The sequence below is a fragment of the Euleptes europaea genome, chromosome 4, assembly GCF_029931775.1.
Source record: "Euleptes europaea isolate rEulEur1 chromosome 4, rEulEur1.hap1, whole genome shotgun sequence".
Classification (NCBI taxonomy): Eukaryota; Metazoa; Chordata; class Lepidosauria; order Squamata; family Sphaerodactylidae; genus Euleptes; species Euleptes europaea.
Window position 1 is genome coordinate 114,731,498 of NC_079315.1, and position 13,469 is coordinate 114,744,966.

General features: G+C 48.0%; 1 protein-coding gene across 1 annotated transcript in view; it reads right to left on the bottom strand.

Moving 5' to 3' along the window:
• The window catches only part of LOC130476851 (elongation factor 2-like), a 30,815-nt gene extending 19,065 nt beyond the window's left edge, over positions 1-11,750 (bottom strand). Inside the window, exons 1-6 of the mRNA XM_056848855.1 lie at positions 11,615-11,750; positions 6,370-6,584; positions 4,683-4,864; positions 2,470-2,681; positions 1,455-1,636; positions 552-657 (exon numbers count right to left, since the gene is read on the bottom strand). Of these exons, the coding sequence (XP_056704833.1) occupies positions 552-657; positions 1,455-1,636; positions 2,470-2,681; positions 4,683-4,864; positions 6,370-6,584; positions 11,615-11,617 (900 nt within the window). The 5' untranslated portion in view covers positions 11,618-11,750. The remainder of the gene's footprint in view (positions 1-551; positions 658-1,454; positions 1,637-2,469; positions 2,682-4,682; positions 4,865-6,369; positions 6,585-11,614) is intronic.
• Positions 11,751-13,469: the final 1,719 nt, after the last annotated feature.

Below are 13,469 nucleotides of genomic sequence, written 5' to 3' on the forward strand. Positions count from 1 at the left end.
ACCCCCCCTTTCTCCCCAAAGGGCAACCAAAGTGGCTTACATCATTCTCTCCTCCATTTTACCCTCACAACTGGCAGTCTTTAAGCAGCAGCTGGATGTTCGTCACTTGTCAGGGATGCTCTAGGCTGATCCTGCACTGAGCAGGGGGTTGGACTAGATGGCCTGTGTGGCCCCTTCCAACTCTTATGATTCTGTGATTTTTCAAGAGCAGTAGTCATTGTAACTTAACGGTCTCCTTTGTGGCACAATCAGGCTTAGGATTGGGATGTAAATAGTCTTAAAACTAAATATCCTGGCTCAACTAGTTTGGCAATCCACTTTTAAAGTATTTACTTATACTTTATAGAGTAACCATTAATGCATCCCTTCTGTTGGTAGTAAGTGGTTGGGGTTCCTCAGGCTATACCATCTTAAAAATGGCGGAATCCTTGAGAAGAAAGTAACCAGATCTTGGAAAAAGGGATTTGGTGACTGAGTTCTAAGTGTTAAGAGGAGAAAATTAACAACTGAAGTTTCTATGGCGATCCTGTTTTTGTTAAGGACAGTTTTACCTTAAAAATGGGGTCCAGGATAAGTTGGCAGAACGTCCGCGGCAATTTCTTTCCATCAGGGCTGCTTGCTGACTTGCTAAATTTCCCAGCTGCTGGGTCGAAATACCTAGATAAAAATGGGACAGTATTTTACATATCAATTTTGAGGCACTGGGAAAGAAGCCGATTCTCGTGACACCCTAGTCGATTCATTTGTAAAAGAAAGCCCGTCCTCCTCCGTCTCACACTTATTAATTTACAGCTCCAGAAGGGAACTTAATAGACTTGTATATTTATCATAGAATCAATGAGTTGGAAGGGACCACCAGGGTCATCTAGTCCAACCACATGCACAACGCAGGAAATACACCAACTACCTCCCCCCCCACACACCCAGTGACCCCTACTCCATGCCCAGAAGATCCCCTAATGTTTAGACAGAAACTCTTTTGATCTAACTTCAACCTGTTGGTTCTGGTCCGGCCTTCTGGGGCAACAGAAAACAACTCCGCAACATCCTCCGCGCCATTTTGCCACAGACAAAACTGCTTCTAGGCCTGTCAGCAACTAACCCAATTTCTTACCACCATTGTGTTATTTTCATTTTACACTCCACTTTTCTCCCCAACAGGGACCCCAAAGCAGCTTACAAAGTTCTCCTCTCCTCCGTTTTATCCTCACAACCGCCCTGTGAGGTAGGTTAGGCTGGCAGCGTGTGTGAGACTGGCCCAAGGTCACCTAGCAACCTTCCTCTGCAGAGCCAGGATTTGAACCTGGGCCTCCCAGACCCTAGTCGAACTCTCCACAGCACACTGGCTCCATTAAACGTGCAGATGCCCAGCCCTCCACTGTAAACATTCCCTAAACCGACTACAGGGAGCAACGTCCAAAGCGACCCGTAAGAGTGCACGCGCGGTGACTCACTTGTCTCCCCACAGCTTTTTCATCATATCTTCCACCTTCTTCGCTCTTTCTGTTGCCGAGAGCTGAGACTTTTCTCCTTTGGCAGCAAATTTGGCCACGTACATCTCAGCAAACTGCTTCAGAGTGAAAGCCCAACCGTGCAGGCCGGAGCCAAAGCCGACTGTACCGATGACCGGATCGATCTGTAACAGAAGGAGAATTAACTGATCTGCAACCCTAAAACTTATTTACTTAAGAAACATAGAGCTGAAAGGAACATCAAGGGTCATCTAGTCCATCCTCCTGCCCAACGGAAATTCACAACTATCTTCCCCTCCCCCTCCACTCCCCCAGTGACCCCTGCTAGACTGTTTTGCTCGCCTGCACTGTGAGCACAAGTCTGCCTCTGGCCTCTCTAGCCGAGTTGTGTCTTTCTGACCAGCAGCAGCTCTCCAAGGCCTCAGGCTTTTCCCCTCCCTCCTAACTGAATAGTTTTATTGAATGATGCCAGGAACTGAAATTGAGACTTTTTGCATACAAACCATGTGCAATAAGGTAGGGTTCCATGCAATAAGTTGGGAGTAATGTAATGCTGGGAAAAGATGGGAAGACTGCATCAGTGACTTTTGCATCATGAAGAAGAGTTGGTTTTTATATGCTGATTTTGGCTACTTTTAAAGGAGAATCAAACCAGCTTAACAAACCACCTTCCCTTTCTCTCCCCACAACAGACACCTTGTGAGGTAGGTGGGGCTGAGAGAATTCGGAGAGAACTGCGACTAGCCCAAGGTCACCCAGCAGGCTTCATGTGGAGGAGTGGGGAATCAAACCCGGTTCTCCAGATTTAGAGTCCACCGCTCTTAACCACCACAATACGCTGGCTCTGGATTAACAGACCACTGGAGCAACTTGTGCACGGATAATCCCACCTCAACAACAGGCTCTGACTAGTGGGGTTTATGTCTAGCATGTACGCACCCGCCATCCTTAAACTAACTTTCAGATCCACCGCAATCTGTATGTGAGTTTTCTTTACCATAATATTACCCATGGGTCCGGTTTCACCCTCTCCGTAAGTGGAAATGATAACATTGACGTTTTCCACGATGCGTTGGAAGGTCTGGTAGAGCTCCTCCGGCTCCAGCTGCAGCTCCAGCAGAGCGCGGTCCATCTTATTCATCATCAGCACCGGCTTGATACGCTCAGCGATCGCCTGGCGGAGGACGGTCTCCGTCTGCACACAAACCCCTGGGCGAGAAAGCGGGCGGCCTATGTTTTTCCAGGCTGCTTCCTAGAGCAGGGCTTCTTAAACTTTTTTCCGCTCACGACCCCTTTTTGCCCGAGAAATTTTTATGCGACACCGCGTATATAGGTATATAAAATAGGTATGCAAATCAAGCATTTACTGATAATAAATCATAAATAAATTTATTTTAAAACAATTCATTTACTGCTGCCAAATTTTTTGCGACCCCCCACATTGTTAAGCAACCCCATATGAGGTTGCGACCCACAGTTTAAGAAGCTTTGTTCTAGAGAGAACCCGTCGTGGAACCACTCGCAGAAAAGGTGGACCCCGTTAATGTTCTCCAAAAGCGCCGGCTCTCAAAGAGGGGGCAGAGTGCAACGGCTTGCTACCTAACAGGTTGTCAAGACAGAAGAACCATTTTGAACCGCTGCTACCTCTGCTTCATCTGTTGTCTCCCTTAGATGCAGCATTCAGTAACTTTCCATTCATAGAAGAAGAGTTGGTTTTTATATGCCGACTTTCTCTACCACTTAAGGAAGAATCAAACTGACAGTCACCTTCCCTTCCCCTCCCCACAACAGACACCCTGTGAGGTAGGTGGGACTAAGAAAGCATGACTGGCCCAAGGTCATCCAGCTGGCTTCATGTGTAGGAGCAGGGAAACCAACCCAGTTCACCAGATTAGCCTCCGCCTCCCATGTGGAGGAGTGGGGAATCGAACCCGCTTCTCCAGATCATAGTCCACTGCTCCAAAGCACCACTCTTAACCACTACACCACGCTAGTTCTCAGCTTGGAAGTGCAGTGGTTTCGGCCAAGTTACTACAAGCAAAGTAAGCCTGCAGCCACTCCAGTGGAAGCCACGGCCCTCAATTTGCAAGATCTGAGCAAGAAGGAGAGTTGGTTTTTATATGCTGACTTTCTCTACCACTTAAGGAAGAATCAACCCAGCTTACAATCACCTTCCCTTCCCTTCCCCACAGCAGACACCCTGTGAGGTGGGTGGGGCTGAGAGAGCTGTGACTAGATCAAGGTTACCCAGCCAGCTTCATGTGTAGGAGTGGGGAAACAAATCCAGTTCACCAGATTAGCCTCTGCCGCTCATGTGGAGGAGTGGGGAATCAAACCCAGTTCTCCAGATCAGAGTCCATCGCTTCAAACCACCGCTCTTAACCACCACACCGACCGATTCCCTCATAACGCGAGGTGCAGCTCGTACCATTGACAAGGCCTAGTCATCAAGGTCACCTGCTCACACCACTCTTAATCCAACTCCGTGAAAACCTGTGTGTGAGACGGGAGGGGTGAGATCGCTCATTTCCCCTGAGAACCTTATTCTGGTCTGTAGCGCCTAGAGTTCTCCCCAAATGTCATCCTGATTGGGAGCTTAGGGTCACCCGTTCTTGGTTCCCTTTTGCATAAGTTTGAGTAGGCTGAAATGCTGCCAATTCTTTCTTCATTCTCGCTTGTCAGCACGTCACTTGGCCGCTCTGAATAATGCTGAGCTGAACAAGACCTATAGCTTTAACACCCAGCATTTATTATGAAACCTTTCAGTAAGCATGTCGTTAGCTAGACTTCTTTGTTTTATCGATGCTGTTGCCTCTGACAATGCAACTTGTGAGTTTGTAACTTTTGGGAATACTTTTCTATCAGTAAAGCTTTTGAAGCTATTATTGTCAGCTTACTAGCCTAACCCAGGAGCGCTCAGTTACGTTACCAGCCTGAAGGCAGGGTCTCTGTCTTCACACAGGTGGATAACTATTCTGGGAAGCTGGAGCAAGTACATTTCAAACTTATTGCGAGAATTACCAAAATGCGACAGAGACATAAAGTGAGCACATGGTGTTGGAAAAATGACACCCATATACTTGATCAAAAGCGCAATGTCTGCAAGGAGCAATACAATGAGGTATGCCTGGAATCTCCCGTGATTGGCTGCCTCCCAAACAAGAACCCTCCGATGCAGCGAAAGCCGCCCAGTTCTGAGCCGCCCAATACCTGAAACACAGTCGACAACCACAAGAGCGCCGTCGGTGACACGAAGTGCAGCCGTGACTTCGGAGGAGAAATCCACGTGCCCGGGGGAGTCGATTAAATTAATGAGGAAGCCTGAGCCATCTTTGGACTGCTTGATGAAGGCTAAGTCGTGTTCGGAGAGTTCGTAGTACAGAGAAATGGCCCTGTAAGAATGGGGAAGATCCCCCCGCCCAAAATAGTTACTTTGTGAAAGTTCTAGCACACTCCGTACCACCAGGCTTGAGTCAGGTAAAAATATTACATTACCCCCATCTCATAAAAATTAAGATTAGCTGCACAGAAACCTCAGGTGTGATGTGCAGGTGATAGGAGGAAGAAGAAGGAGTTGGCTTTTATATGCCATTTTCTCTACCACTTAGGGAAGAATTAAACCAGCTTACACTCAGGTGATCATAACACAAGAAGAAAAAAACTATAGAGAACAGAATGACAAAGAAATGTAATAATAAAGGCAATAAACCAGGGAAACAGAACAAAGGTATCTTTTAAATGTTGGGTCCTGCAAAGTTAACGTGGGCCCAGTTGGGAAATGGCTTGGTATTTAAACAAACAACATTGAGGATTTACTGTAATGCAGTGGTTCCCACCTTTGTTCACTAGTTGCCTTGGCAACCCATTTCTATAAATTGTACTACTTATATTACAAAAATGTTTGTAATTAATATAGTTGCTGTTATTTCAAATGCCCTTTCCCACCATTATTCAATTTTCTTCACGTACTCCTAAATGTCCTGGTTCGTACCCCTGGGGGTATGCGTACCCCAGGTTGGGAACCACTGCTGCAATGCATACAGTTTTAATCTTGGAATCACAAGACACTTTGAACCCACGAGGAAAAGATGGTGTATAAACATTTGAATAAATAAAAAGTATGAAAATATGAAAACATCTGTTTTTGTACCACTTTGAAAGCAGCTGCTGAAGCCACACCCTGAGCCTGCAGCAGGTCTGAAGCACAGATAAAACCAGGCATACTGATAAAACCAGGCATACTGATACACAGGCAACCCTTGCAGAGTTTAAGCCAACTGAAATAACGGGGCTTATTCTCGAAGAAGAAGAGTTGGTTTTTATATGCCGACTTTCTCTAAGGGAGACTCAAACCGGCTTACAATCATCTTCCCTTCCCCTCCCCACAACAGACACACTGTGAGGCAGGTGGGGCTGAGAGAATGTGACTAGCCCAAGGTCACCCAGCTGGCTTCGTGTGTAGGAGTGGGGAAATAAACCCAGTTCACCAGATTAGCTGCCACCACTCATGTGGAGGAGTGGGGAATCAAACCCGGTTCTCCAGATCAGACTCCACCGCTCCAAACCACCGCTCTTAACCACTACACCACGCTGGCTGCAACTGCAGCCTTTGCAAACAGTTTTCCAATTGGGAGCTTCGTCTTTACTGAACTTGAACCGTCATCCGGCGACTTCGCCATCCTCTTGCCTAGCCTACCATCCGTGACTGTGGCCTTCGCGCCTTTCTTACGAGCAACCTGACAGCTCTGGGTTGCTGGATCGGAGTCTGAGCCGTACAGTAATTACGCCAGAATACGTGAAATCAATTCTGAGAAGGCCGGTCTTAAAACACCCCACCTCCCGCTCGATTGGTGGTGCACAGCCAACCAGATCCGACGCACTATTAAATGACACTCACGTAGACTTGATGGTGATGCATCTTTCCTGTTCATCTTTCCGCGTGTCGGTAAATCGTGTTTCGCCTGCTCTGGCCGAAGCGATGATGCCTGCTTTACATACCAGCGAGTCCGTGAGAGTCGACTTCCCGTGGTCGACATGCGCAATCACAGACATGTTCCTGATGTTGGACTTTTTGTCCATGATCGCTCGGATCTGGTCGACCGTGAAGTTCACCTGAGGAGAAACGGGAAAGAAAACTGAGCTAAAATTCTCTTCTCTTAGACACACAGATGAAATATATTCATGCCAAGGATTTTTTACATGGCATACTGAGACAGTAGTGTTTTCACAGAATTAAGGTGAGATGCTGAAATGAACGACTCCTTGCATGATGTGGGGGGGTGGGGGGTTCTGCTCTCTGTCATGCCTCATTTCACACTTGCCAGAGGACACTCACCTTAGCAAATGCTGCACTGGATACCCCAAAGAATCCAGGCCTTACAGCCCTGCCCTAGCTTGTCCACTTCATGACAGGGGATTAAAATAAACATGACATCCCAGCACTACAGTTCTCAAAACTGCAAGCTTAACCCCCTTAGAGACTGAAAAGGTAGAGACCCTTAAGCTGTTTTCTTTGTATCAGTAACTCATCCTCTGTTACACAGACCCTCAGAAGTGCTTGGAGCATATGTAAAGCAAACAGTGCCTGCAGGGATGAAACTGTAGTCAAGAGCTGTCAAGTCGCTTCTGAATTATGGCAACCTTATGAATAGCCCCTGAAAGACTAACCACGTTTATTTCAACATGAGCTTTCATGAGTCACAGCCCACTTCTTCAGATAGATATCTGAAGGGAAAAATCTTCCCAGGGAAAAATCTTCCCAGGAAATCTTATGGGGAAAGTTGGGGGTGGAGAGAGCCAAGGCCTGCTGTGAATTGTTCCCTGAGACTTTCAAAGGTAAATCTAAATGGCCATTTATGCATGGTAATTAGAGTGGTCCAGTCTCAAGCACCCCGCATATTTTTTTGAGTTTTTCACACTGAACTGTCATCCAGGAAGAGACTTCAAAGCCAGAACATACCTGCTTTGCATTTCTTCAGAGCCCCTTTAAAGCGACCTTTTGTGTTTGCTCCACCCCCACACCGAAGCATTTACTGAAGGAACCATGAAAAATCACAAACTCGGCTTAGCTATGCAAACGATCATTGCCGATGGCTATGACACCGAAGGAGCAGGCGAGTGGGGTGTGTGTGAAATTTCTCCTTTTGCTTTGGGACTGTGAATAGGCATTTTAAAAGTCTCTTTTAAAAAAAGAGCTTTGAGCGAGCATCAAAATTGACCCTGCATGAATGGCCAATGTAAAGGGAAACAGGAGGTGATGTAGAAATGTTACATCATTAATCAACAAGATTAGCAGCTGCACTGACTGGATGGTGAAGGTCATCAGAGGGGCAGACACATAAGCAGATAGCAAAAATTAACTGCTATTGGTGCAAGGTTAGAAAAAGGGGACTAAATATCTTAACAGACCCTTAAGCATATCTGTAAACCAAACCGACTTTCTTTTTGACAGTTTTGCGGTTCTTCAAAAATTGGCGTTTTACATCTGGATTAGAGAGGTTAGCTTTTTGTGATGGTAACCAGGGTTATTCCTGTGTTTACATACCACAATACATTTGTCATAGAATTAAAAACATTACAAGAAACTGAGAAGAGGTTGCATTAGGTTTCGTAGTAATAATTCTGTAGTCATTGAAAGACTACAGGAGGTCAGAGGGGCAGCCTGAAGGCCAAAAAAATAAGTCTGGGTCCTAACTTTTTGAGCTGTATCTTAAAGAAATATTGCAGAGGCTTGCTTTACCTCACCTATCCTGAAAAGGTGGGTTACAGGCAGGACTGTGTGACTATTTTTAGAGACAGGGGCAGCGTTAGAACAGGGATGGCGATGCTGAATTCACACCCCAACCTTGATCCTACCCCTACACCTTGGCTTTCTCACAGCACTCTGCTCTAAGCACACGAAGGAGCTCAGGGTACAGCAGAGGACAGTGCTAGAACAGAAGAGCAAGCCAGTGTCCTCCCGTCACTCCCCTCTGTAGGCAACCAAGAACCTTTCCAGGAATGAGCTGCAGGACTCAACCGCTGTTATAGGCCTGATACGGCCAGCTGACTATCCTTCAATACACACTCTTCCGTCATGACCATTTTGCACAACTGTCTTGGCAGCATCTGATTACAGGCCGGCTTCTAGAGTAAACCACTGTACAACTTTTAACATTTTTGGTAAGACTGTACCAGAAAAACCTGAGCTACAAAGAATGCTTTGGATGGTTTCATCGGCACCAGTCTTGCACGCTCGCGACCTGTTTGTTTAGACTACTGGAAATCATGACAGGGGTCACCAGTCTTCTTCCTCCCTTCCCGCTAGGGTTGCCAACTCCAGGTCAGGAAATTCCTGGATATTTGAGGGTAGAACCTGGGAAGGGTGGAATTTGGGAAGGGAGCTCCACAAAGATGGGACACCCTCCAGCCATTTGATCTCCAGAGGAACAGATATATTTAGCTGGCTCCAATCCAGTGTGTGTAAACGGTCATGAAGTCGTAGCCGACTTATGGCAACCCAGTAGGGTTTTCAAGGCAAGAAACTAACAGAGGTAGTTTGCCATTGCCTGCCTCTGCATGGCGACCCTGGTATTCCTTGGTGATCTCCCATTCCAAGTACTAACCAGGGCCAATCCTGCTTAGCTTCTGAGGTCTGACGAGATCAGGCTAGCCTGGCACATCCAGGTCAGGGAGGCTCCAATCCTGTGTGTGTGTAAAGTGCCTTCAAGTCGCAGCCAACTTATGGCAACCCCTTTTGGGGTTTTCATGGCAAGAGGCTAACAGAGGTTTGCCAGTGTCTGCACAGCAACCCTGGTATTCCTTGGTGGTCTCCCACCAAATACTAACCAGGGTTGACCCTGCTTAGCTTCTGAGATCTGACGAGATCAGGCTAGCCTGGGCCATCCAGGTCAGGGCGGCTCTAATCCTAGGCACGCTTATTTCCCAGCAAAGCACATTAAATTCTGGAGGATACGCCTCATAATAAACACACATAGGATCAGGCTTTGTGAATACAAGTTGAGAAGTCCCTGGTTCAAATGTCACCACAGCTATTACTGCTAGTGGGCCTCCGTATGAGCACTGTTGGTGGTGGTGGAAAGTACCATCAAGTCACAGCTGACTTATGGCGACCCCATAGCGTTTTCAAGGCGAGAGACTTTTGGAGGTGGTTTGCCATTTCCTGCCTCGTGTGGGCTGAGAGAGTTTGGAGAGAAGAGTGACTGGCCCAAGGTCACCCAGCAGGCTTCATGTGGAGGAGCGGGGAATTGAACCCGGTTCTCCAGATTAGAGTCTGCCGCTCTTAACCGCTACACCACGCTGGGTCTACTGGTGCCATAATACTGACCACCCTGACAGGGCTGTTGTAAGGAACTACTGAAAGAATATACATGAAGCACATTCAGTACCTGAAGTGCATTGTATAACTGCTAAGCTTTATTATTAATATTTTGCCAAATGGCATTGACTCAATTTCCCCCACTGATGTAGACAGAAAAATCCTGGCTGTGCTTCTCTGAACATGGTTTGTTCTGCTGCTATTTAAAGCTGGAGGGGGTGGGGGGTAGCCAACCCCCCCACACACAAACAATACATATCGCCCATACACATGCAGAGACCTGCAGTACACGGATTCCCCCTTGGTGAACACAGTTGATCTATGTAGGACAAGGTGCAAAATTACCCCAAAGAACAACAATTACAGTGTAAGCTTTTTTTTAAACAATCACACTTTTTTTCTTCCACTATTTTAAATTCTGCCAGTCCTTAATTACACCGCACGAGAGTCCTAGTTGATTTCCCGGCACCCGACCAGATCAGAACACTGCAATAATTATGCATCTCTGTGTTCATGTGCATGCAAAAAATATAAACACAAGCCACGCAGTTATCCGCCACCTGGATAAGGGAGGAAGGAGGAAAGAAACGTCCACATTTTAAAGGACATTTCGTGCCAAGATGAAGGATGTTCGGGGTAGAAGAAATACACTTTATCTCCCACCTCCCACCCGCTTTCCAGCAGATGCAGCAATATAATTTAGTCGCCTATTGAATATGCACACCTCTCTACCTTTTCTACAAATCCACAGTGACATTCAGGCGACACCGTCGGTCCCGCTTTGGAGATTTCATCACTAAGGACGGCTTATTTTGTTACGGTAAACCTGGATCCTATTTGCATTTTAAAGCCAGCGGATTCGGGTTCGCCATTTCTCAGATAAACATGCACCAGGCTGTCAAACCACCATTACGCAGGTTGCCTCGCAGGCCCAAACGGGGAGAATCCCACCCCCAAAACAAAAGTCATATCATATATTTTATATATAAATAAGGGACCAAACATAACAGGGTTTGGGGAGGATAAATCGGAGGCGGGGGGTGCGGTGGCAAAGCTTCCAACCTGTCCATGGGTGGGAGAATCCCCCCCCCTAACAAAAGCCATTGCGTATATTTTATCTATAAATAAAGAAGGGACCAACAGGGTTTGGGGGGGGGGATAAATCGGAGGGGGGTGTGTGCAATGGCAAAGCTTCCAACCTGTTCATGGGTGGGAGAATCCACCCCCAAAACAAAAGTCATTTTATATATAAATAAGGGACCAACAGGGTTTTTTTTGGGGGGGGGGGATAAATGGCAAAGGGGGGAGCAATGGCAAAGCTTCCAACCTGCTCATGGGTGGGAGAATCTCCCCCCAAATCAAAAGCCATTTTATATATAAATAAATAAGGGACCAACAGGGTTTTTTTGGGGGGATAACAGAGGTTTTTTTTGGGGGGGGGGCAATGGCAAAGCTGCCAACCTGTTCATGCGACATACAAATGTGCCATGCAGGGGAAATTCTCCTGTCCCCCCCTCCCCACACCATCTCCTCTCGCCTCCCCCAGTGCCGTGGGGCAGCTGCCTCGGCCCCCAAGTGACAGGTGCCTAAGGACCCCGGGGGGGGGGGGCTGGCGGGGGGAAAATGGCGGCGGCGCCTCCCCTCCCCCACCCACCCAGGGAGCAACTGCCCTGAAAATGGTGGTTGTGGGGAGAGGAGGGCCGGTCGGGAGAGGAAGGGGTCGTGAGTCCCCGGAGGGCGCCCGCGCCCCGAAATAGGGCCGGGGGCTGGCGGCCGGGGGTCCCCCCCGGGGGTCCCGGGCCTTCCCCCCCAAGGGATCGCTCACCATTTTGGCGGATGGCGCTGGATCGTCGCGCTCCCCCACCCAGGAATCACCGCGGACGCCTCAGCCGAGACCGAGGAGGACTGGAAGCCGGGAGAGGGCGGCGGAGACCACAGAAAAGAGCGGCCCTAGAGCGGACCCCCTCGGAGGTAAAGGGGCGCGCTGGGCTTCGCCGCCGCCTCGATGGCGTGCGGCCTCTGTGAGGGGAGCGGGGAGGAGGCGGGGCTTGCGGGTTGCTATGGCAGCAGGGCCTTGTTTCCCTCCCTAAGAGGAGCATCTTTCCCTCCTCTGTTTTTTTTAAGAGCAGTCAAGGGCATGCATTGTGCAGAAGACACGTGTATTTCTTAAGACACAGTCAACTCTTTTGATTTTAAATTCACATGTCCATATTGTAAATATGCATAGTTCACACACACATAAAGCTGCCTTATACTAAACCAGACCCTTGGTCCATCCAAGTCAGTATTGTCTACTCAGACCGGCAGCGGCTCTCCAAGGTCTCAGGCAAGGAAGGCACCTGTACGGGCAGTTCTTGATTTGGCCCGTTTGCAGGTTGGCATGTGCAGAAGGCCTTGCTCAGATGAGCGAAGCTATCATGGCGGAGCATAGGGGGAGAGTCGGCCTCGCAGATACGAGGGTCCAAGGCCATGAAGGGCTTTGTATGGGATAAGCAATACTTTAAATTAAGTATTGATTAAGTATTGCTTTACTCTGCTCTGGTTAGACCTCACCTACAGTATTGTATTCAGTTTGGGGCACCGCAATTTAAGAAGGATGTAGACAAGCTGGAACGTGTCCAGAGGAGGGCAACAAAGATGGTGAGGGGTCTGGAGACCAAGTCCCACAAGGAAAGGTTGAAGGAGCTGGGTATGTTTAGCCTGAAGAGAAGACTGAGAGGTGATATGATAACCATCTTCAAGTACTTGAAGGGCTGCCATATAGAGGAGGGTGCCGAGTTGTTTTCAGTTGCCTCAGAAGGTCGGACCAGAACCAATGAATTGAAATTAAATCAAAAGAGTTTCCATCTAAACATTAGGAAGAACTTTCTAACAGTCAGAGCGGTTCCTCAGTGGAACAGACTTCCTCGGGAGGTGGTAAGCTCTCCTTCCCTGGAGGTTTTTAAGTAGAGGCTACATGGCCATCTATCAGCAATGCTGATTCTGTGACCTTAGGCAGATCATGAGAGGGAGGGCATCTTGGCCATCTTCTGGGCATGGAGTAGGGGTCACCGGGGTGTGGGGGGAGGTAGTTGTGAATTTCCTGCGTTGTGCAGGGGGTTGGACTAGATGATCCTAGTGGTCCCATTCAATTCTATGATTCTATGAACTGATGGGTGGCCAGTGGACTGACTGGAGAATGGATGAATGCATGCTCTATCTAGCTCTCGATAATAGCCAAGTTGCGGCATTCCGCACCAACTGGAGTTTCCCAGTTGATTTTGAGGGGAGACCAATGTACAGTGTATTACAGTAGTCTAGTCTCGATGTCCCCAAGGCATGGATCCAGGTGGCCAGATAAGCCATATCAAGGTAAGGGGGCATTTCTCGAGTTAGGCTGAGTTGGAAGGAAGCCTTTTTTGCAACTGCATTCACTTGCTTCTCCAGCAAGAATGTTGAGTCCAGTATAATCCCAACGCTTTTAACTGAGTGGCAAGGGTCAGCTGAGCCCCACTGAAAGTAGGAAACATAATGTCCTTCAAGTAGGGTTGCCAGCCTCCAGGTAGTAGCTGGAGATCTCCTGCTATTACAACTGATCTCCAGCCGACAGAGATCAGTTCACCTGGAGAAAATGGATGCTTTGGCAATTGGACTCTATGGCACTGAAGTTTCTCCCTTCCCCAAACCCGGCCCTCCTTAGG